Raw genomic sequence first — 25,930 nt, 5'->3', positions numbered from 1 at the left:
ACTCACATGAACATCGGCTAATACAGCGGCACACTAGAGGAACGTAGGCTAATAAGCTAATACAATGGCACACTTAAATAAACAGTGGTTAATACAGCCTCACACTAGATGAACAGAGGTTAGCACAATGGCACACTTAAATGAACAGTGGCAAATATAGCTGCATACAAAAGGAATGGAGGCTAGTTCAATGGCACACTTAAATGAACAGTGGCTAATACATCCTCACATTAGAGGAACGGAGGTTAGTACAATGGCACACTTAAAATAAACAGCTGATGATATACCTGCACACTAGAAGAACGGAGGCTAGTACAATGCACACTTAAGCCCTTCGCTGCTAGGCCTTTTCCCCCCTGTGCTAAGCCTTTTTTGGCTATTTGGGGTTCAAGCTTATGCCCCTGTAACTTTTTGACCACATAAGGTATCCACGCCAAATATGCGTCCTTTTCTTCCAACATCATGGGGATTCTAAAGGTACCCAGGGTTTGTAGATTCTCCTGGAGGGGACCCAGAAATAAGCCAAAATACAGCACAGTGTGGGTTTTTTTTGCTGCAAAATTGGGAAAAAAGGGCAACAGATGAAAGCGTCTGGTATTTTCCCTGCAAATGGTAACAAAAACGGGTTGTGGTGCTGAAATCACCATCTTCCCAGCTTTCAGGGACAAGCAGACTTTTGTCAGAAAACCAAATTTCTTTTCACAGTTTTGGCATTTTTCTGGGACATAGCCTATTTTTGCTATTTTTTATGCTTTCAACCTCCTTCCAGTTAATGGTAGAAATGGGTATGAAGGCAATAATGGATCCTGGAAAGCTATACTTGTAGAAAAGTAGACAAAATTCTGAATTCAGCTAGGGGTCATTTGTGTAGATCCTTCAATGTTTCTTTATAGAAATTAACCGTTGAATAGAGGAAAAATTGAAACTTAGTTGAAAAAAACAACCATTTGTGTCAACATTTTCACCTGTAACTTCTTCTAATTCTGACAGCTGTTTGAAAGCAATATACAGTTACGTCCGCTGGACCTTTCTGGTTGTGGGGATATATAGGACTTGTAGTTTCACAAAGAACCCGACGAACCCTCAGCCAATAACTGAGCAGCGTTTTGCAATGGTTTTTTGTTATGTACCTGGTATATAGCAATTAATTTGGGAAAATATATACATGGAAAAATCGGTATGAGAGACACCCATGTATTTCTGAAATTGGAACAAAATTGAGAGTTTAGAAACAGTAGATATTTGCACATTTCCGAAATTGGGAGTACCCATACTAGTATGAGAATTATAGGTCATTTTTCAAAATGACTTCTTTTTTACACATTGTCTTTCATTTGGAAGGAAGAAATGCATCGAAAGTCAATAGGTAATAACAGTTGCTCTGCAATTCTGTGTTACCCTAAGTAACTCGATAAAAATGGTACCTCACTTGTGTGGGTAGGCCTAGTACCCATGACAGGAAACGGTCCAAAACACAAAGTTGACACACTTTATTTTTAAAGTGAAAACGGACCCTTATTTTGCAAAGTGCCTAGCTGTAGCTTTTGAACCCTAGCTCTGCCGGTATCTAGGGACACCTAGCAAACCTATACATTTTTGAAAACTAGACACCCAGGGAAATCCAGGATGGAGTGACTTGACTGGCTCTCACCAGGTTCTGTTTCCCAGATTCCCTTGCAAACCCAAAAATGTATCCAAAAAACACATTTTTCTCACATTTCTGTGGTGGACTGTTCTGGAATCTGCGTGGATCCACAAAATTCCACCCACCACGTGTTTCCCAAAGCCTTCCAAGAAAAATGGTACCTCACTTGTGTGGGTAGGCCTAGTGTCCGTGACAGGAAACAGCCCAAAAGGCAACGTGGACACACCACATTTTCAAAGTGAAAACGGACCCTTTTTTTGCAAAGTGCCTAGCTGTAGATTTTGAACTTTAGCTGTGCCGGCACCTTGGGAAACCTAGCAAACCTATACATTTTTAAAAACTAGACACCCAGGGGAATCCAGGATGGGGTGACTTGACTGGCTCTCACCACGTTCTGTTACCCAGAATCCCTTGCAAACCTAAGAATTTGTCCAAAAAAAACACATTTCCCTCACATTTCTGTGGTGGAAAGTTCTGGAATCTGCATGGATCCACAAGATTTTCAGTGAAAACTGACCCTTTTTTTGCAAAGTGCCTAGCTATAGATTTTGAACCCTAACTCTACCAGCACCTAGGGAAACCTAGCAAACCTATACATTTTTTTAAACTAATCACCCAGGGGAATCCAGGATGGGGTGACATGACTGGTTCTCACCAGGTTCTGTTACCCAGAATCCCTTGCAAACCTCAAACTTTGTCAAAAAAACAAATTTTCCTCACATTTCTGTGGTGAAATGTTCTGGAATCTGCGTGGATCCACAAAATTCCACCCACCCCGCATTCCCCAAAGTCTTCAGAGAGAAAAATGGTACCTTACTTGTGTGGGTAGGCCTAGTGCCCGCGACAGGAAACGGCCCAAAACGCAACGTGGACACACTACATTTTCACCGTGAAAACTGACCCTTTTTTGCAAAGTGCCTAGCTGTAGATTTTGAACCGTAACTCTGCCTGCACATAGGGAAACCTAGCAAACCTATACATTTTCGAAAACTAAACATCCAGGGGAATCGAGGATGGGGTGACTTGACTGGCTCTCACCAGGTTCTGTTACCCAGAATCCCTTGCAAACCTAAACATGTGTCCAAAAAACAAATTTTCCTCGCATTTCTGTGGTGGAAAGTTCTGGAATCTGCGTGGGTCCACAAAATTCCACCAACCCCGTGTTCCCCAAAGTCTTCCCAGAAACATGGTACCTCACTTGTGTGGGTAGGCCAAGTGCCCATGACAGGAAACGGCCCAAAACGCAACCTGAACACACCACATTTTCACAGTGAAAACTGACTCTTTTTTTGCAAAGTGCCTTGTTGTAGATTTTGAAGCCTAGGTCTGCCGGCACCTAGGGAAACCTGGCAAACCTATACATTTTTGACAGCTAGACACCCAGGGGAACAAAGGATGGGGTGACTTGTCTGGCTCTTATCAGGTTTTGTTACCCAGAATCCCTTGTAAAACTCAAAATTTATCCAAAAAACACATGTTCCTCACATTTCTGGGGTGGAATGTTCTGGAATGTGTGTGGATCCACACAATTCCACACACCCCGCATTCGCCAAAGACTTCCAAGAAAAATGGTACCTCACTTGTGTGGGTGGGTCATGTACCAGCGACAGGCAAGGGCCCACAACCTATTGAGGCGACGTCAAAATTACCTATCTCAAAACAACCTGGTTTTGCAAGGGGGGTCCTATAGGTTTTTGGCCCCGGGCTCAGCGGCCATCTAGGGAAACCTACCAAAGCCACACATTTCTGAAAACTGGATACCTGAGGGAGTCCAGCAAGGTATGGCTTGCGTGGGTCCCCCAACGTTTCCCTACCCAGTATTCCCTGCGAACCTCAAATTTAGCTGAAAACAAATCACTTTTTTCTCAAATTTCTGTGTGGGAAAGTTCTGGAATCTGCGTGGATCCACAAATTTCCTTCTACACAGCATTCCCCCAGGTCTCCCAAGAAAAATGGTGGTACCTCACTTGTGTGGGTCGGCCTAGTGCCCGCAACAGGAAACGGTCCAAAACGCAATGTGGACACACCTCAATTTTTACAGTGAAAACTGACCCTTTTTTTGCAAAGTGCCTATCTGTAGATTTTGAACCCTAGCTCTGCCGGCACCTAGGGAAACCTAGCAAACCTATACAGATTTTTAAAACTAGACACCCAGGGAAGTCCAGGATGGGGTAACTTGACTGGCTCTCACCAGGTTCTGTTACCCAGAATCCCTTGCAAACCTAAAAATTTGTCCCAAAAGACACATGTTCCTCACATTTCTGTGGTGAAATGTTCTGGAATCTGCGTGGATCCACGGAATTCCACCCACCCTGTATTCCCCAAACACTTCAGAGAAAAATGGTACCTCACTTGTGTGGGTAGGCCTAGTGACAGGAAACAGCCCAAAACGCAACGTGGACGCACCACATTTTCACAGTGAAAACAGACCCTTTTTTTGCAAAGTGCCTAGCTGTAGATTTTGAACCCTAACTCTGCCAGCACCTAGGGAAACCTAGCAAACCTATACATTTTTTAAAACTAATCACCCAGGGGAATCCAGGATGGGGTGACATGACTGGTTCTCACCAGGTTCTGTTACCCAGAATCCCTTGCAAACCTCAAACTTTGTCAAAAAAACAAATTTTCCTCACATTTCTGTGGTGAAATGTTCTGGAATCTGCGTGGATCCACAAAATTCCACCCACCCCGCATTCCCCAAAGTCTTCAGAGAGAAAAATGGTACTTTACTTGTGTGGGTAGGCCTAGTGCCCGCGACAGGAAACGGCCCAAAACGCAACGTGGACACACCACATTTTCACCGTGAAAACTGACCCTTTTTTGCAAAGTGCCTAGCTGTAGATTTTGATCCCTAACTCTGCCTGCACATAGGGAAACCTAGCAAACCTATATATTTTCGAAAACTAAACATCCAGGGGAATCGAGGATGGGGTGACTTGACTGGCTCTCACCAGGTTCTGTTACCCAGAATCCCTTGCAAACCTAAACATTTGTCCAAAAAACAAATTTTCCTCGCATTTCTGTGGTGGAAAGTTCTGGAATCTGCGTTGGTCTACAAAATTCCACCAACCCCGTGTTCCCCAAAGTCTTCCCAGAAACATGGTACCTCACTTGTGTGGGTAGGCCAAGTGCCCATGACAGGAAACGGCCCAAAACGCAACCTGAACACACCACATTTTCACAGTGAAAACTGACTCTTTTTTTGCAAAGTGCCTTGTTGTAGATTTTGAAGCCTAGGTCTGCCGGCACCTAGGGAAACCTGGCAAACCTATACATTTTTGAAAGCTAGACACCCAGGGGAACAAAGGATGGGGTGACTTGTCTGGCTCTTATCAGGTTTTGTTACCCAGAATCCCTTGTAAAACTCAAAATTTGTCCAAAAAACACATGTTCCTCACATTTCTGTGGTGGAATGTTCTGGAATGTGTGTGGATCCACACAATTCCACACACCCCGCATTCGCCAAAGACTTCCAAGAAAAATGGTACCTCACTTGTGTGGGTGGGTCATGTACCAGCGACAGGCAAGGGCCCACAACCTATTGAGGCGACATCAAAATTACCTATCTCAAAACAACCTAGTTTTGCAAGGGGGGTCCTATAGGTTTTTGGCCCCGGGCTCAGCGGCCATCTAGGGAAACCTACCAAAGCCACACATTTCTGAAAACTGGATACCTGAGGGAGTCCAGCAAGGTATGGCTTGCGTGGGTCCCCCAACGTTTTCCTACCCAGTATTCCCTGCGAACCTCAAATTTAGCTGAAAACAAATCACTTTTTTCTCAAATTTCTGTGTGGGAAAGTTCTGGAATCTGCGTGGATCCACAAATTTCCTTCTACACAGCATTCCCCCAGGTCTCCCGAGAAAAATGGTGGTACCTCACTTGTGTGGGTCGGCTTAGTGCCCGCAACAGGAAACGGTCCAAGACGCAACGTGGACACACCTCAATTTTTACAGTGAAAACTGACCCTTTTTATGCAAAGTGCCCATCTGTAGATTTTGAACCCTAGCTCTGCCGGCACCTAGGGAAACCTAGCAAACCTATACAGATTTTTAAAACTAGACACCCAGGGAAGTCCAGGATGGGGTAACTTGACTGGCTCTCACCAGGTTCTGTTACCCATAATCCCTTGCAAACCTAAAAATGTGTCCCAAAAGACACATGTTCCTCACATTTCTGTGGTGAAATGTTCTGGAATCTGCGTGGATCCACGGAATTCCACCCACCCTGTATTCCCCAAACACTTCAGAGAAAAATGGTACCTCACTTGTGTGGGTAGGCCCGGTACAGGAAACAGCCCAAAACGCAACGTGGACACACCACATTTTCACAGTGAAAACGGACCCTTTATTTGCAAAGTGCCTATCTGTAGATTTTGAACCCTAGCTCTGCCGGCACCTAGGGAAACCTAGCAAACCTATACAGATTTTTAAAACTAGACACCCAGGGAAGTCCAGGATGGGGTAACTTGACTGGCTCTCACCAGGTTCTGTTACCCAGAATCCCTTGCAAACCTAAAAATTTGTCCCAAAAGACACATGTTCCTCACATTTCTGTGGTGAAATGTTCTGGAATCTGCGTGGATCCACGGAATTCCACCCACCCTGTATTCCCCAAACACTTCAGAGAAAAATGGTACCTCACTTGTGTGGGTAGGCCCGGTACAGGAAACAGCCCAAAACGCAACGTGGACACACCACATTTTCACAGTGAAAACGGACCCTTTTTTTGCAAAGTGCCTAGCTGTAGATTTTGAACCCTAACTCTCCCAGCACCTAGGGAAACCTAGCAAACCTATACATTTTTTAAACTAGTCACCCAGGGGAATCCAGGATGGGGTGACATGACTGGTTCTCACCAGGTTCTGTTACCCAGAATCCCTTGCAAACCTAAAACTTTGTAAAAAAAACACATTTTCCTCATATTTCTGTGTTGGAAAGTTCTGGAATCAGCTTGGATCCACAAACTTCTACAAACCCCATGTTCCCCAAAGTCTTCGGAGAAAAATGTTACCTCACTTGTGTGGGTAGGCCTAGTTCCCGCGACAGGAAACAGCCCAAAACATAACGTGGACACACCACATTTTCACCTTGAAAACTGACCCTTTTTTTGCAAAGTGACATGACTGGCTCTCACCAGGTTCTGTTACCCAGAATCCCTTGCAAACCTAAACATTTGTCCAAAAAAAAAACATTTTCCTCACATTTCTGTGGTGGAAAGTTCTGGAATATGCGTGGATCCACGGAATTCCACCCACTCCGCGTTCCCCAAAGTCTTCCAAGAAAAATGCCACCTCACTTGTGTGGGTAGCCCTAGTGCTCGTGACAGGAAACAACCCAAAAGGCAACGTGGACACACCACATTTTCACAGTGAAAATGGACCCTTTTTTTGCAAAGTGCCTAGCAGTAGATTTTGAACCCTAACTCTGCCAGCACCTAGGGAAACCTAGCAAACCTATACATTTTTAAAACTAGTCACCCAGGGGAATCCAGGATGGGGTGACATGACTGGCTCTCACCCACCATGATCTGTTACCCAGAATCCCTTGCAAACCTAAACATTTGTCCAAAAAAAACAATTTTCCTCACATTTCTGTGGTGGAAAGTTCTGGAATCTGCGTGGATCCACAAAATTCCACCAACTCCATGTTCCCCAAAGTCTTCCCAGAAAAATGGTACCTCACTTGTGTGGGTAGGCCAAGTGCCCTTGACAGGAAACGGCCCAAAAAGCAACATGGACACACCACATTTTCACAGTGAAAACGGACCCTTTTTTGCAAAGTGCCTAGTTGTAGATTTTGAACCCTAGCTCTGCCGGAACCTAGGGAAACCTAGCAAACCTATACATTTTTGAAAACTAGACACCCAGGGGAACCAAGGATTTTGTGACTTGCCTGGTTCTTACCAGGTTCTGTTACCCAGAATCCTTTGCAAAACTCACAATTTGTCCAAAAAAACACATGTTCCTCACATTTCCTTGGTGAAATGTTCTGGAATCTGCGTGGATCCACAAAATTCCACCCACCCTGCATTCCCCAAACACTTCCGAGAAAAATGGTACCTCACTTGTGTGGGTAGGCCTAGTGACAGGAAACAGCCCAAAACGCAACGTGGACGCACCACATTTTCACAGTGAAAACAGACCCTTTTTTGGCAAAGTGACTAGCTGTAGATTTTGAACCCTAACTCTGCCAGCACCTAGGGAAACCTAGCAAACCTATACAGTTTTTTAAAACTAGACACCCAGGGAAATTCAGGATGGGGTGACTTGTCTGCCTCTCACCAGCTTCTGTTACCCAGAATCCCTTGCAAACCTCAAACTGTGTAAAAAAAAAACACAATTTCCTCACATTTCTGTGGTGGAAAATTCCTGGAATCTGTGTGGATCCAAAAAATTCGACCCACCCCGCATTCCCCAAAGTCTTCCCAGAAAAATGGTACCTCACTTGTGTGGGTAGGCCAAGTGTCCGTGACAGGAAACAGCCTAAAACACAATCTGGACACACCACATTTTCACAGTGAAAACTGACCCTTTTTTTGCAAAGTGCCTTGTTGTAGATTTTGAACCCTAGCTCTGCCGGCACCTAGGGAAACCTAGCAAACCTATACATTTTTTAAAACTAGACACCCAGGGGATCCAAGGATGGGGTGACTTGTCTGGCTCTTACCAGGTTCTGTTACCCAGAATCCCTTGCAAAACGCAAAATTTGTCCAAAAAAACACGTTCCTCACATTTCTGTGGTGGAATGTTCTGGAATCTGCATGGATCCACAAAATTCCACCCACCCCGCGTTCCCCAAAGTTTTCCAAGAAAAATGGTACCTCAGTTGTTTGGGTAGGCCTAGTGCCTGCAACAGGAAGCGGCCCAAAACGCAACATGGACACACCAAATTTTCACTGTGAAAACGGACCCTTTTTTTGCAAGGTGCCTAGCTGTAGATTTGAACCCTAACTCTGCCTGCACATAGGGAAACCTAGCAAACCAATACATTTTTGAAAACTAGACACTCAAGGGAATCCAGGATTGGGTGACTTGACTGGCTCTCAGCAGGTTCTGTTACCCAGAATCCCTTGCAAACCTCATAATTTGTTTTTAAAAAAACAGATTTTCCTTACATTTCTGTGGTGGAAAGTTCTGGAATCTGCATGGATCCACAAAATTTCACCCACCCCGCATTCCCCTTAGTCTTCCAAGAAAAATGGTACCTCACTTGTGTGGGTATCTCTGAACGTAATCCTGTACTGTTCTGTGGTTAAGCCAAACCCATCAATGAGAGCACTCTTCAAGGCTGAATAATTGTCAGCATCCTCTCCTCTTACAGTGAGGAGTTTATCTCTACCTTTGTCTGCAAAGGAGAGCCACAAGATTGCTGCCCACTGCTCCTGAGGGACCCTCTGTACTTTATAGGCCCTCTCAAGTGCAGTTATCCATTTGTGGATGTCATCCCCACTCTGGTAGGGAGGGACAATCTTGTTCAGGTTCCTATGAGTATGGGAATACCCTCTAGTTCTAGGGACACTATTGCTGCCACCATGGGACTCTAGTCCCAATCTCTTTCTAGCCTTCTGGAGCTCTAGGGATTCCTTATCTAATGCCAATTGCTTTTGCCTGAGCCTAAGTTTAACTTTCTCAAGCTCAAGAAACTGACATTGTCTCTCATAAGAATTGCTTTTCTGTTGAGATACTGAGGTCCCTACAGAAGTACCTGAATGTCGAGATTCTACAGAGGGAGACCTTGGTCTCCAAGGTAAAGTCTGTATTCTACCAGGAAGATTAAGGAGAGGGTCTCAAAGGCCTTCTCCATTCTCTTCCTGATCCTGATTGCCTAGGTTAGAATCATCTTGATCCTCCTGGTCATGGTCAGACCTTCTTGCCTGTCATCACTCCCTGCCCCACCCACTTTGTCTACCTCATCTGACCCTGGGGTCTTTCTAAGGTCATCTAACATTAATATCTCTATAAGACTTTGGGTGTTTGCACATGTGTGCTTCATGGAAGCACACATGAGTTTCAATTCTTGGAATGTGTGCCAATTGTACTTGGAAGGCAGAGAGCCTCTGGCTTCTACCTTTGAAGACATACTAGTGTGGTGTGTGCACCTACCTAACCTAGTGGGTACTAAACTCTTAGGTTGGAGAAAGGGTGTGCTAGACCCTTAATTTACCCAACCCTAAGTTCAGCAGAACTTACTTATTCTAAACTTAGTATTATATGTGCCTAATACTTAGTGGTTTTCAGGTAATCAATCATTGAGATGTATCTGGTAAAACAATGCAGGCTTGATTCCCAACCACTGCACACCAGTGTGAGAAGTTGGCCGGGTATATGCTGTCCACTAATTAAACTGGGCACCCTGTACCAGTCCACACGACCCTTATGAAGTTCAAGGTCAAAGATAACCTTTAGAAAGCTATCCTAGTGGTAGCTATGGAGAGCAGCCTTCAGGCTTAGTCTTGAAGGAATGTAAAGCAGCTTGTTTTACCAGAATATCACCTCCTGAATGACTACGTGAAAGGAGAACCAAACAGTAGTTATATAAAAATATGTATTTATTAATATACCACTCTCTACTAGTCACAAGGATAGAACACAAAGCACACAATACGATATCAATAGAACAGTTGTAAGTAGCACCATACACAGCAGGCTCCAGGGGAAGACTGGAACATATACAAAAAAAATGGTATAACAATCACAACTTGAATAGACACAGTGCCTAGAGCACGAAGAATCGCTGGGACCGCATGGAACCACCCAAGGTAGTGACACAGCCCAGGGAGCACACGGAGGACGGGTGCAGTGAGGAAACACAACAACGTGCTCCGTACAACTCTATGAGTCGCAGTTGCAAAGTTATAGTTTTAGGAAATTTCTAGGAGGACTCCAAGCAAACCCTTTGGAACATAAGAGGTTCTAAGGCCAACCCACCCGTGGATACCAAGGTACCCGAGTTACCTATCGCAGAGGAGCCGGGTGCATAGGGGTCAAGTGGTGTCGGAAACTTCCATCGTTTTCAATGGAGTGCCGAGAAGAAGTCCTGCTGCCGTGAAGGTGACAAGTATCCGGTGGAATCCAGGCCTGGAGTCTGGAAGGAAGGAACCTGAAAGCAGAAGGGACAGAGTCTGGGTCACTTCAGGTGACCAGGGGCTCAGTAATCGAATGCCCACCAATGTCGGGTGCTTCAGGTGCGATGAGGGGATGCTTGACTCTTCAGCCACTAGGACCCAGAGACGTCTAGGATGACCAGGAGCCAGAGGTGAGCTGTCCAATGAAGGATGTCGAGTGCTGAGGTGTCGGTGTCCACCTGGAGCACCAATCAAGCCTTGGCAAATGCAACCCATGCAGGAGGACAAACAGGTTACGGTGTGGACCAGCAAGGTCCAGGGGACTCTCCAAGCAATGGAGAGTCAGGGCACGTCTGGGGTAACCAGGGAAGCCCAAGAACAAACAAGGTGACCCTTGCTAGGACCCACAGGCCAACGGACCAGGAGTCGCAAGGAGACCTCAAGCAAGTTTGCAAAGTACCAGCCAACGGTGGCTGGAGTTTTTTGGTGCAAATACTGTTCGGGTCAGGAATATATCGAGTCCAATGCACAAGCTCGGGAATTGCCAACAAGCATATGCAACTGCAAATGTACGCGATGCACAGGGGTTCAGGTCACGCAGTCCCCACAAGGGATACTGGCCTCAGAATTGCTGAGAGGGCAGATTGACCTCAGGGACCTTCGGAAACCCACCTCCTGTGTTGCTGAAATCTTCGGAGTCCTCAGGAGCTTGGGAGGAGCACGCCGGTCAGATGTGCTTAGGTGCCTGCTAGTGCAGTGGAGTAACTCCTTTACTCCAAAAGAGATTCTTCAGTCGTCCAGCGTTGTGCAGACAGTCGAAGTACTTGGTATCTTCTTAGCAGAATCTTGTCCAGGTAAAATCTAAAGAGTTTAAGTCAGGTAAGCCCTCTTATACCCACGGGAAAGGGTAGGACAGATTCAGGGGTCCCTCCTATGGTTGGGAGAGGACAGAGGGGTGGCTACACCCATGTCCTATGTTCAGTTTCATGCCAGAGCAGGAGCTAATGGCTCCCAGAACTGGTTTGAGCTGGACTATGCACAGGGACACCAAGTGTCCCCTCATGCAGGCTTTCTGGCACTGAGACAGTGCACCCGCCCAGCCCCAATACACTAAGGGGCATATCAGCAACAACCGGCGATAATTATCGCTAAGCGCACTTAGCGCTAGGATAATTATCGCCGGCTAGCATGGATTTTTTTCGCTGAGATAGCGTGCTATTAGCAACGCTTATCTCAAAACCGATAAAAATCCTAGCGCTAACTGCCTAGCGTGAGATTATCGCTGGAAACCCAGCGATAATCTCACAAAATGTGGCGTTAGCTTGTTGATAGGGACTCACAAACTTAGCCATGATATCCACCTTCCATAGGATATCATGGCTAAGTCAGTCCTGAAGCAGGTGTAAGGAAAGTAGCGATAACAGGGGTTATCGCTACTTTCCTTGCCGCTATGCTTCATAGCGTGGGGCTTGATGATAGGAGAAATGTCGCTTAGCGACATTTCTCCTGTCATGTCAGGTTAGGAACGCCCACTTTGCATCTCATTAGAGATGCAAAGATGGGCATTAAGATTTTGCGCGCTAATGCAAGCTTTCACGCGTCAGCGTGACCTTGCTAATTAGGCGATAAAATTATCTCTGCTTTTCGTCCGAAAACGGCCGCAAAAGCAGCGATAATTTTCTAGCGCCGCCTTGTAAATATGTCCCTCAATCCTGTCTGGAAGGGGGTAACACCTCCCTGTAACAGGATGCCTATTGTGGTGCCTTCCCCTGCTCGAGCTTGGCTCAGCAGCAGGAGGGCAGACTCGTGTCTGTGGCTAGCAGCATCCATTTTGTGCTGTAAGGCTCGAGAAAGTTGGTACTGGTAGACTTAGGAACCCCCAGAACCTCGGTTCTGAGGGGAGGAATCATACTTCCCATGCCAGTTACTGGTGTGGAGGTATGATTCCAAGGGGTTTGACACCAAACACGACATACTTCGTGGCGGTAGATAGCATTTACCGCGAGGTTATAATGCACCTCTACCAATATGTCTGGCGGTGTCACAGACAACCCAGGAGAATGGTCTCCAAGGGCTGCAGAGGGGCCCTGCTCATGCAGGAGCACCCTCTCACATAAAGCCCGGCACCCTGTCTTCAGGATTGTTAAGGCCTGCTATAGGGGTGACATAAAGTTTTAGGTGTAGTGACATATAGATATAGTAAGTAAGGTAAGTGGTGCAAGCACCATCTTACACAGGCTGCAGTAGCAGACCTGAGGTTCCATTTTGCGTGGCCTCTAAGGGGTGGCATAATGCATGCTTCAGCCCATGGGAGGCCTCTGGGGTACCTATGCCCTGGGTACATGTGTACCATATACTAGGGACTGATAAGGGTAGCTCAGTATCCAAGCTGGAGTTGTACCAAAGTACATAAACAACCAATTTAGGGAGAACACAGATAAACTGGGGTGCGGATTAGCAGGATCCCAGTCAGACTAGTCAAAAACCAGCAAAACACCAGAAATAATAATAATAATAATAATAATCCACATTTGTAAAGCGCAAACAATCCCCCGTAAGGGTCTCTAGGCGCTGGGGGCCCTCGGGAAGATTAAGCAAGCGACTGCCCAGAGTCACATGGTGCTGGGCTAATCTGCCGCTGGCGATCGAACCGTGATCCCCAGATTCCGGAGGCAGTCACCCTGGCCGCGGCAAGGTAAAAAGTGGAAGTAACCATGCAGTCAGATCCTACCTTCCTACAGTCAGGGCTTCATCGTCCCGTTTAATAAACTCGTCCTCAAGGCTTTGTCTTCCTGCCCAATCCCCCCCCCACAAGCCCGTAGGGCCAGACTGGGAACCAAAACCGGCCCTGACAAATTGCTCAGGGGGGGGGCTTGGGGGTGCCGCCGAGCTCTTTGCCAGGGCTGGTTTTCGTCCGATTTTGTTACAGGGACGATTTTGCAGCTATGCTGCAAAAATGGCCCTGTAACAAAAACGGCCCCTAGGGGCCCAAGACCAGCCCCCACCTGTGTGGCGCGCCGGGGAATTGCCCGGTGCCCGCTACGGCCAGTCCGGCCCTGCATGCCCGAGCGGAACACTTTCGCACCTGGACACAACATTGGTCCCTCACAGACATGTGGCACGTGCGCCCCCTACCTTCGGTTATACACCTCCCACTCAGCCCCACACAATCTGTTTTTGTGAGTAGATCGCTTCCTTGGCTCCCCACCGCTGTTCCCCCTCCTCCAGCACGCAGACTATTTGGGCAGGGTCGTTTCTGACCATGATTGCCTCGTCTTGGATTTACAATGGACCACTACCCTACCCCCAACTCCCATATATACCTGTGGCTCCATCTGGGATCTTGTGGATGGGGAGCCAGAGACGCATCCGGTCCTGCATGCCCTCTTGAGCATGGGACCAGGACGTCATCTGGCTATACAGGGCCACGCAAGACTTGACGGCCACCTCCCTTCTCCGCCTCTGCCTTAAAAGGGAGGAAGAATTCGGACGGGCTCTGCACGAGAAAGAATGTGACCGAGCACTAGAATCTCCGCAGAAGGTGTTTTGAGCTGATCAGGAAACCTGCATCAGGCAGTGCTTTGCGGAGAACCATAATACGGTATCCTCCAGAATGCTAGAATGGGACGCTTTTATTGTGGTGGTCCGAGGAGCCTGTATACACCAGATTGTGGACGTCCACAAAACCCTCAAATGTAGCATCGCAGTGGCCAAAGACATGATGGGGGACCTGAGCAAGGCGGCGGACAAGGGCACAGCCCTTAACCTGCAATAGGCAGAAGCATGGCTGATCCATGCGTCCCTGTTGGTGGATCTACGTCACTACAAATTTGCCACTTATGTAGCAGAGATGCATCGAGAAGGGAATCAACCAGGCAGTGTACTGGCTTGGCTCGCGTGGCAAGACGCAAACTTTCCGCCTAGTATGGAGTTGATATCGAGCCAGCGTGACATTCTCTGCGCCTAGGAGGACATCCTGCGAGCCTTCCATGACTACTATGCGGCACTACATAGCGCTCCACGGGGCCCAGGCGACGCCTCTGTGAGTGACTTTCTGCCAGGTAGTGCGCTTTCCCGTATCACCACTGTTGCTAGGGCAGCCTCGGATGAAGACATTTCAGTCTCAGAGATCAAACAAGCGATCAGTGACCTGGCCCGCGGCAAAACCCCTGGGTTGGATGGGTTGCCCCTGGAATATTACCATACATCGTGGAACCTTCTTTCTCCCAGGCTGGCGGCCATGTACGCGGCGTCAGTGGAGGGAGGCATGCTCCCACACTCCCTACGTGAATCCCTTTTGGTCTCCATCCTGAAACCCGATGGAGATCCCACGCAACTTGCCTCTTAAAGGCCTAGCCATACTTGGTGCCGACTATAAAATACAGGGCAAATCACTTGTGGCTCGATACGGTCCGCTGAGTCTGGGTAGGGTACACTCCGATCAGAACGGATTTGTCCCCGGTCGTAGCACCTCACAGAACTTATGCCGCCTCCTCCACAGACAGGACGCTGTGAGCGATAGGTTTCCTTAGGCGGCTTGCCTCATCTTAGACCTAGAGAAGGCGTTTGATACACTGACTTGGCAATACGTGTTTACAGTGCTGTCGCATCTAGGGGTGGAACCACTGCTTTTGGCCTACGCTAAATTACTACATTCAGATCCATTCTCCTGGGTGCCACTCGGCTGCCTGATCTCGGCCTCATTCCCGATCCATCAAGGGACATGGCAGGGGTGTCCCTTGTCCCCCCTCCTGTTCGCGCTCGCGATGGAGCCCCTAGCTGTCCATCTTCGGAGGGAGGGCCAGGAGTGGGGCATGCCATTATCTGATCGGACACATGTGGTGTCCTTATATTCCGATGACCTACTCCTTTACATTTGGGATATCAAAACGGATCTGACATCCATCCGGAATACGCCGTTGAGGGACTTCGGGTGAACTGGCAAAAGTCCATTATCTGCCCACTTCATCCTGAACAGGTTCCGTGAGAAACAAGCCTCGACGCCTCTGGTCTCCATTGGCAGCCTCAAGCTCCTCTCTACCTGGGGGTTCGCCTCGATCACTCCACTGCTGATCTCTATGAAGGGAACCCCTGCAGCGCTCTGGCGGGAGTCCGCATTCAGAGGCGTTTCTGGGCCACATTGCCTTTGCCCCCATAGGCAGGATACCTCTGGTGAAAATGGTGGTGCTTCCTCGCCTGCACTACCACTTTTCAAACCTTCCGGTGGTCCTTCCCCGGTCCATCTTCAAGGAGCTGGTCACCCTCCTCATTGGGCTGGTCTGGGGTCCAGGCTGCCGCTGAGTGGCTCTATCTAAATTTGAGCTGTACACCGATCGGGGAGGTCTCGGGGCGCCATCCTTCGAAGCATATTTCCTAGCAGCACAACGACAGCTGGGCACTACCTGGGGGAAGCCATGCAGAAACGGGCCCCTTGACCATTCCGACCCTTAGACACATGCCCCTGCTGGGCTCCCACCCCATTGCTGCGTGGCTATTACAGGTGGCAGTGGCATCCGGTCCTGCGTGCCCTCTTGACCATGGGACCAGGACGTCCTCTCATCACCTGGCTATACAGGGCGACACGACACTTGAGGGCCACCTCCCTTCTGCCCCTCCGCATTAGATGGAAGAATTCGGAACTTGGGCTCTGCACGAGAAAGGATGCCCTCGAATCCCTCAGGAGGTCTCCCATCGCGTGCTTCAAGAACATACAGTTCTTCATCTTACACAGAGCATGCCTTACACCCGAACAGCGCGGCCGCTTCCCGGATACACCGTTCGGGTGTCCGTACTGCCACTCAGCAGAGGCCAGCTCATGCCCATGATGTGGACATGGCCATCCCTTCAGGCACACTGGCAGGCAGTGCAGAACAGACTCTGGGCAGCCACCGGACTGCCAGATATCGCTGCCGGGGCCGGGAGGCCTGCTCCCTCGGTCTCTTCAAGAGGCGAAAACATTACAAGGTGCAGTCGAGATTCGCCATCCTGGAACTACTGCTGGCCACACGCACCATCACACTACACTGGCGCTGCCCACGCCCCCCGCCCGTTGAAGCCTGGAGGGGCGCTGGCACATGGGGTGCGGCGGAGGAGGCTGCACTACGCTCCGAGGAGGTCCGGCACCCTAAACGTAGACCTATCCCCACAGTGGGCTGATCTGACCTTCCGCTCTAGACAGCTCGGTGGGGGAGGGGACACCCCTCTAGATAGCCTCGAGAACGCCCCACCGCCACGCTGGGGCACCCTAGCGTCGTTGGAACACAGGCACACCAACCTGCCTCATAGCGCTGCTGCAAACAGCAGTCTACCCGCCTGCTGCTATGCCCCACCCCTCTTCCTCAACCCCCCCCCCCCCTTTCTATTGTCGCCCCCAAGTTTACGAAGTTTGAGACATTACACCCACTGCCAGGCCCTGACATCAGCCACCTGCTACAGCTGAACTGCACACACGAATTCGCTCCCCATGGCAGCACCCTGACTAGGCACAGCCCAGTAAAAGCAGAATAGACATGCTTGATTGACACGTCAACTCCTGATGTTATGCCACACTGTGGGACTCTGCTGTATGACCTGGGAGATTTGTTAATTTGTTAAATGCTATAAAAACGATTAAAGAAATCATTCTAGGCTCCATCTCCACTAGCAATAAAGCAGTCTTCCGAATTGTAAACAGCCTCAAAGTTTCATCTTCGCACAGTAAAGTGAATATGAAGATGCAGCGCCCCCTGCAGGGGAATCCTGTCAGTGCTACGTTTGCCCCAATGATAAACTCAGCCTTCGTCTTCACTGATAACAAAAATCTAGCTTTAGGATGCCATCTGTCTCTGCAGTAAACTCAAGGACTCATTGCCCCACAGTGCACTGTGTCTCCCTGTAGTTAAACCATGTTTAAGTTTTCATCTCCACACCCCTTCTGCCTCATCCCTCGCCCTCTTACCACACCCTGACTGCTCTGAAACACTCTCCGCCCATCTTTCTGCCCCATCACACCTCTTGCTCCTCACGTCTCCCCCACCTACTTTTGCTGTCCCCCTCACTCCTTAGGGGTGGATGTGGTACACAGAAGACCTCTGAGGCACCAGGCCACACTGTAAGAGCTAGAACGACCTACAAGGCTGCACTCAGACGCCATCACCAGCACATTAGAGACAACAAGTAATAAAAAGCACCAGTGGACCGCATCAAAGGAGGCGCCAACAGCTGCAACGAGATCTCGATCATCAAGGATTTCACCTCGCCCTCAGCCACCGTCAACAACAGGGCTGCCTCCGAACAACTCTGCGACAACCTATCCAACTTCTTCCACAGCAAAATCACAAACATCTACAGCAACTTCGCACACCAACCCAACCCCAAAGAACTCATTGCTAACCTACCCACAACCAACCAAGATGGCCACCTGGGCCCAATGGACAGCCCTCACCAGAAACGACACAATGGCAATCATGGGGATCACCCACTCAGGGGCCCCAAGGGACCCATGCCACCACCACATCTGCAAACTAGGAACATCACCTATCAGCACCGCCCTGACCCACATCATCAACACCTCCATCATGCAGAAATCACCAACCTCCTCAAGAAGCCCAAAGCTGACCCGAATCAACTGAGCAACTTCGGACCCATCTCCCTGCTCCGCTATCCAGCAAACATAATTGAGAAGACCATCAACTCAAAACCCACCTCAAACGTCACCATCTTCTAGACAACACACACTCAGTATTCAGAAAGAACCACAGCACCAAAACAGCACGCACCACTACCACCGGCAACATTCAAGACATCCTGGACCGAGGAGAAACATCAGCCCTCATCCTGCTCGACCTCTCTGCGGCCTTCGTCACTGTATCCCTCAACACCCTCATCAGAAGACTCCACGAGACTGGCATACAAGGATCCACACTCAAATGGATCTGTTCCTTCCAACAAAAGGGTCAGGCTGACAACCTTCACATCAGAGACCAAGAAACCGATGTGTGGAGTCCCACAGAGATTGTCCTTCAGCCCCACACCTTTCAACATATACATGACACCGCTGCCAATATCATCCGATCTTAAGACATCACCATCATGTCCTATGCCGATGAAACTCAACTCATCCTCTCCCTGACAGACAAGCCAAACACCGCCAGAACCGACTTCACCAACTGCACGACCATAGTAAGAGACTAGATATGAACCGACTGCCTGCACCCTCAACTCCGACAAGACGTAAGTACTGGTCTTCAGCAACAACACCTCCCCATGGGATTCCATCTGGTGGCCGTCGCAGCTAGGACCAGCACCCACACCCACAGACCCCACAAGAAATCTAGGGATCATTCTTAGATGAGAAGCTCGACATGACGGCTCAAGTCAACGCACTGTGCCCTCCTGCTTCCATATCCTACTCATGCTGCTAAAGATCTTCGAATGGTTGCCTCTGAGCGCCAGATGGGCCGTCACGTGGCAACACTCTCTACGCTGGAACCTCCAAACAACTCCTACACAGACTCCAGACCATCCAGAACACCGCCACAAGACTCATACCCGCCCTCCCAGGCGGCACCCACATCACATCGCACCCCAGGAAACTTCACTGGCTCCCCATTCACAAGCATGGCCAATTCAAGCTTCTCACGCACACATACAAAGCCCTACACAACACAGGACCAGAATACCTGAGGAGCAGCATACATCTTCCCCAACCCAACAGACACCTACACTCTGCCTCAATCCCACTCCCACACACTCCCATCATACGCAAAAGCAAAACTGGAGGTCGCTCATTCTCTTACCTCGCACCTGAGACATGGAGCGACCTCCCTCGACACATCACAGCCTACTCCTCCCTTCTTGAGTTCTGCAAGGAACTAAAGACCTAGATCCTGGGGATCACACACCTACACACCTGCCCAAGCGCCTGGAGACCCTCTCGGGTGATTAGTGTGCTATACAAATCCGCAAGGAACGAAAGCAGACATGGTGCAGGCACTGCTGAACGTGTGCGGTGTCTGAAGAATACACCAAACAAATTTACCACATGGACACGGACAGCGTCCACCCTGTGAAAAAGTGGGTAGACGCCCTCTACCCATGTGTACCCTCAACTGTGCCCTGACTACAAGTCCCAGAATGCCGTGGTTTGTTAATGGAAACACTGCCTCCAGATGACGTGCACTGTGCGGGGTCCTCTTCATGTGCACTAGATCTCTCTTTAGGGTCTCTCTGGGGTGAGTGAGTCCTTCATCTCATTCCCTCACCTGGTACCAGTATCTACACACCCCTCCTCTGTCTCCCGTCCATCTCAATCCCTTCCTTCCTCGTGCTCTCCCAGCCCTCACCTGCCAAAGCTCCTTCAGCCCCGCCTTCCCCCACCTCAGACACCGCCACTGCCCTCTCCTTGCCACGCACTGATTCCTTCCCACCTGACTCTTCTCACTGCCCCCACTGCGAGCACCTCACCTCCCTGGCCCCCCCTCCCTCTCACCCTTCAGGGCCCTCACTCACCTCACTGGCTCCATCTCCCTCACCCTCCAGGGCCCTCACTCACCTCCCTGGCCCCCCTCCCTCTCACCCTTCAGGGCCCTCACTCACCTCACTGGTTCCCCCATCTCCCTCTCTCCCTCCAGGGCCCTCACTCACCTCACTGGTTCCCCCATCTCCCTCTCTCCCTCCAGGGCCCTCACTCACCTCACTGGTTCCCCCATCTCCCTCTCTCCCTCCAGTGCCCTCACTCACCTCGCTGCCCCCACCCCCATCGCCCTCTGTCCCTCTAGTGCCCTCACTCACCCTACCTCCCTCGTCCTCTCACTTGCCCTCACTCACCTCACTGCCCCCCCAACACCACCCAGGCCCTCACCTCCCTGATCCCCCATCTCCCTCTCTCCCTCCAGAGTCCTCACTCACATCCCTCGTCCTCTCCCTTGCCCTCACTCACCTCACTGGTTCTGCCATCTCCCTCTCTCCCTCCAGGGCCCTCACTCACCTCGCTGCCCCCACCCCATCTCCCTCTCTCCCTCCAAGGCCCTCACTCACTTCGCTGCCCCCGCCCCCATCGCCCTCTGTCCCTCCAGTGCCCTCACTCACCCTACCTACCTCGTCCTCTCACTTGCCCTCACTCACCTCACTGCCCCCATACGCCACCCAGGCCCTCACCTCCCTGATCCCCCATCTCCCTCTCTCCCTCCAGAGTCCTCACTCGCCTCACTCGTCATATCCCTTGCCCACACTCACCTGACTGCCCCCCACCCGAGTCCCTCACCTGACTGCCCCCCAACCCGAGTCCCTCACCTCCCTGCTTTCCTCCCCACCTCCCTCTTTCCCTCCCTTGCCCTCACTCACCTCCTCCCGGACGCTCTCCTCCTCCTCCCCCCGGGGCACCGAGGCGCTGCTGCTCTCACTGGCCGCCGAGGCCGGGGGTGACATGGCGTCGGGGCAGAGGCCCCCCCGGACCGTCGTCTCCCCAGCTCCGGGTGACCCCGGGCATCCTCCGACGGGGGTTGCAGGGGGGGCTCCAGCTCCACCGGGAAGGGAGGGGAGCCGAGGCAGGGGGGCAGAGCCCAAGACCCTCAGTGATGGAGGGGTCGAGGAGAGGTTCCCTGGGGAGGCTGAGGGCCAGAGGTGACACTGAGGTAGCAGGTGGAGGGAGGGTAGAGGCTGACACGGGGGCAAGGCAGGCTGGGGGGTTAGGATAACAGGAGGCCGGGGGGGCTAAGGGGCCAGCCAGGACGTCGAGAGAGGTTAGGGGGCTCTCAGGAGGTCAAGAGAAGATAGGGGGGGCTCTCAGGAGGTCTAGAGAGGATAGGGGGGCTCTCAGGAGGTCTAGAGAGGATAGGGGGCTCTCAGGAGGTCAAGAGGGGTCAAGAGAGGCTAGGGTGCTCTCAGGAGGTCAAGAGAGACTATGGGGGCTCTCAGGAGGTCAAGAGAGGATAGGGGGGCTCTCAGGAGGTCAAGAGAGGTTAGGGGGCTCTCCGGAGGTCAAGAGAGGTTAGGGGGCTCTCATGAGGTCAAGAGAGGATAGGGGGGCTCTCAGGAGGTCAAGAGAGGCTAGGGAGGCTCTCATAGAGGCTAGGGGGGCTCTCCGGAGGTCAAGAGACGCTGGGGTGCATGAAAGTAAGCCTATGTCAGGACGTCATGGGAGGTCAGGGGGCCCCTCCGGTGGTAAAGATAGGAGTGCATGAAATGAGGCCAAGGAATGCAAGGAAGCTGTCAGGAGGTCACGGGAAGCTGGGGACCTGTCAGGGGGTCACGGGAGGGGGGGGGGGCGGCTAAGGAGCCTGTCAGGGGGTCACGGGAGGGGATGAGCGGCTAAGGAGCCTGTCAGGAGGTCACAGAAGGGGGCGGCTAAGGAGTCTGTCAGGAGGTCACGGGAAGCTGGGGACCTGTCAGGGGGTCACGGGAGGGCGTGGCTAAGGAGTCTGCCACGAGCCTAGGCTGGCAGGTTGGAGATGCTGGCAGGCGGTGTTGGGGTTTGGGGAGAGGTTCGAGTTGCTGACAGGAGGCTCTGGTTCGCAAGGGGGCCGGACATGCTGTCTGGAGGTTGTGGAATTGAGATCAGGCTGACGTCGCTGACAAGGGGCCCTGGAGGCAGAGAGAGGCTGTGGTTTATGACTGGAGGATGGAAGCAGAGGCAAGGGAAGGGTGGAAATGTTGACAAGTGGTTGAGACGGGCTGAAGTTGCTGACGGGACGCCTTGGTGGTGGAGGCGAGGCGGGGGATGCTCAGGTCAGGTTGAGCTCAGGATGCTGACAGAAAGATGCTTGATCTGCTGAGTCCCACTGATACCCTCAGACGTGACTGGGGATGCTGCGGATACTGGATAATGCTGACAGACAGCTGCGGGTGTGCTGAGCTCCACTGGTACCCACGGGATGCTGACAGACAGCTGCGGATGTGCTGAGCTCATGTGGTACCCACGGGATGCTGACAAACAGATGCTCTTGTGCTGAAATCCAGTGGTACCCACGGGATGCTCACAGACAGCTGCACTTGTGCTGAGCTCCAGTGGTACCCACGGGATGCTCACAGACAGCTGCTCTTGTGCTGAAATCCAGTGGTACCCACGGGATGCTGACAAACAGAAGCTCTTGTGCTGAAATCCAGTGGTACCCACGGGATGCTCACAGACAGCTGCACTTGTGCTGAGCTCCAGTGGTACCCACGGGATGGTCACAGACAGCTGCAGATGTGCTGAGCTTCACTGGTACACACACGATGTTGACAGACAGCTGCACTTGTGCTGAACTCCAGTGGTACCCACACGATGCTGATAGACAGCTGCGGATGTGCTGAGCTCCTGTGGTACCCACGGGATGCTGACAGACAGCTGATCTTGTGCTGAAATCCAGTGGTACCCATACGATGCTGCCAGACAGCTGCACTTGTACTGAGCTCCAGTGGTACCCACAGAGTGAATTCTTGGGGCGAGGAGATGAGATGATGCGGAGACTGGCTGATGAGGGCGCCGTGAGTCCGCGGAGTCCACAGGATGGGTCTCAGGATTCTGTAGGGGAGGATGGCCGGTCTGAGTTCCAGTGGTACCCGCAGGATGCTGATAAAAGGAGGCTGATGGTGCTGCGCTCCAGTGGTACCCGCAGGATGCAGATAAAGGAGGTTGATGATGCTGCGCTCCAGTGGTACCCGCAGGATGCTGATAAAGGAGACGGAGGGTGCTGCGCTCCAGTGGTACAAACAGGATGCTGATAAAAGGAGGCTGACGGTGTTGCACTCCAGTGGTACCCACAGGAGCCCGGGTCTTCTGTGGGAGGCTGTGTGATACCGCGCTCCAGTGGTACCCGCGGGATGCTGATAAAGGGAGCTGAGGGTGCTGCGCTCCAGTGGTACCTATAGGACTGGCCTAGAGATGGGAATACGGACAGTGTTGACACGGGGAAGCCGACGGTGCTGGGCTCCAGCTGTGCCCATAGATTGGGTCTTGGTCTGAGGATACTGTTTTCGTTGTAGGATGCTGCTAAAAGGAGGCTGGAGGTGCCTGGTTCTGAGGGTGCTTTGGGATGCTGTGGGATTCTGCACTCCAGTGGTACCCACAGGATACTGAGGCTGCTGTCGGAGGCTGTAGGATGCTGCGCTCCAGTGGTACCCACAGGATACTGAGGCTGCTGTCGGAGGCTGTAGGATGCTGCGCTCCAGTGATACCCACAGGATACTGAGGCTGCTGACGGAGGCTGTAGGATGCTGCGCTCTAGAGGTACCCGATGGATGCTTATGTCTGAGGCTGCTGTCGGACGCTAAGGGATGCTGCGCTCTAGTGGTACCCAATGGATGCTGATGTCTGCGGCTGCTGTCGGAGGCTGGGGGATGCTCCGCTCCAGTGGTACCCACAGGATACTGAGGCTGGAGTCGGAGGCTGGGGGATGCTCCGCTCCAGTGGTACCCACAGGATACTGAGGCTGGTGTCGGAGGCTGGGGGATTCTGAACTCCAGTGGTACCCACCGAATACTGAGGCTGGAGTCGGAGGCTGGGGGATGCTCCGCTCCAGTGGTACCCACAGGATACTGAGGCTGGTGTCGGAGGGTGGGGGATTCTGAACTCCAGTGGTACCCACCGAATACTGAGGCTGGAGTCGGAGGCTGGGATTTGCTGCGCTCCAGTGGTACCCACAGGAGGCTGATGTCTGAGGCAGCTGTCGGAGCCTAGGAGATGCTGCGCACCAGTGGCACCCACAGGATACTGATTTCTGAGGCTACTGCCGGAGTCTGTGGGAGGCTGCGCACCAGTGGTACCCACAGGATGCTGATGTCTGTGGCTCCTTTCCAAGGCTGTGTGATGCTGCGCTTCAGTGGTACCCACAGGAGTCTAATGTCTGAGGTTCCTGACGTAGACTAGGGGATGCTGCGCTCCAGTGGTACCACAGGATGCTGATGTCTGAGGCTGTTGTCGGAGGCTAGGGGATGCTGCGCACCAGTTGTACCCACAGGAGGCTGATGTCTGAGGCTGTTGTCGGAGGCTAGGGGATGCTGCGCACCAGTGGTACCCACAGAAGGCTGATGTCTGAGGCTCCTGACGGAGCCTAGGGGATGCTGCGCACCAGTGGTACCCACAGGGGGCTGATGTCTGAGGCTCCTGACGGATGCTGGGGGATACTGCGCACCAGTGGTACCCACAGGAGGCTGATGTCTGAGGCTTTTGTCTGTGGTTGGGGGATGCTCCGCTCCAGTGGTACCCACAGGAGGCTGATGTCTGAGGCTCTTGACGGATGCTGGGGGATGTTGCGCACCAGTGGTACCCACAGGATCCTGATGTCTGAGGCTCCTGATGGATGCTGGCAGGTGCTGCGCTCCAGAGGCACACACGGAAAGCTGAGGCCTGGGGATGCTGTCGGAGGCTGGAGATGCCGACACGGGGTTGCTAAGGCAATGGTACCCAGAAGCGAGTCAGCGGATGCTGTACGATGCTCACAGAGATGCTGCGGTCCGGAGGACGCCCAGGTGTGTCTCTAGGGCGCACACAATGTGGGATGAAGGTGGCAACACGGCTCCCAGGTGCATGGGAGCCCTGAGGATGCTAGGAGGTGGCGGCCGCTGTAAACAAAGGCGAAGCAGCAGATGGTGGAGGCGGAAAATAAAAGGGGTGAAAGCAACAGAGGCGAAGGAGAGAAAAAAGGGGAGACGGGAGGGAGCGGGCAAGGCAGGGGGCACCGGGGAGCAGGGGTTTAGGGGAACCCTAGGGGGAAGCAGTGCAGGTGCGACAGGGAGGGAAAGCAGGGGTCCGTGGGGAGGGGAGGGGCAGGTCTGTGATGAGGAGGAGGGGCAGGTGGAGCGGGAAGAAGAGGAGGAGAGAAGAGGGAGGCGGAGGAAAGGAGAAGAGGGAAGAGTAAGGGAGGAGGAGAGAGAGGAGGAGCAGGGAAGCTCCCCCCCCCCCCCGCCCCTCCTGGGGAAAGGCGCGTGACCTTGAAGCTGGTGCTGCCTGCTGCCTCCTTGTCACAGCCTGGATGTGTTAAACTGCACCCCCCTTCACACACACACTCTCCTTCACACCCACCGCTCGCACACCATAAATCTTCACACCGACTCTGCGCGCCTCGAAGAGCTGTGAGGCTTCTGGGAGGAACGCTGCCTGCAGGGCAGGGGCAGCCCGTCTCCCCGCCCCGCTCACACCCCCTGGGCAAACAAGGGGCCCAGGGGAGGCACCAGCGGTGCGACCTGTGTGTGTCTGCGAGGGTGTTGTGTCTGTGCAGGGCTGTATGTTTTCCATCTGTAAGTGGGCTATGTCTGTACAG

General features: G+C 51.7%; 1 protein-coding gene across 1 annotated transcript in view; it reads right to left on the bottom strand.

Annotated features, from left to right (window-relative positions):
* The window catches only part of LOC146813673 (transmembrane protein 151B-like), a 93,037-nt gene extending 67,530 nt beyond the window's left edge, over positions 1 to 25,507 (bottom strand). The window contains exon 1 of the mRNA XM_085610170.1: positions 21,033 to 25,507. Within this exon, the coding sequence (XP_085466296.1) occupies positions 21,033 to 21,116 (84 nt within the window). The 5' untranslated portion in view covers positions 21,117 to 25,507. The remainder of the gene's footprint in view (positions 1 to 21,032) is intronic.
* Between the last annotated feature and the right edge of the window lie 423 nt (positions 25,508 to 25,930).

Source organism: Triturus cristatus, chromosome 6 (assembly GCF_964204655.1).
Source record: "Triturus cristatus chromosome 6, aTriCri1.1, whole genome shotgun sequence".
NCBI classification, from domain to species: domain Eukaryota; kingdom Metazoa; phylum Chordata; class Amphibia; order Caudata; family Salamandridae; genus Triturus; species Triturus cristatus.
Note: the sequence above shows the minus strand (reverse complement) of the source record. Positions and strands in the feature narration are given on the sequence as shown.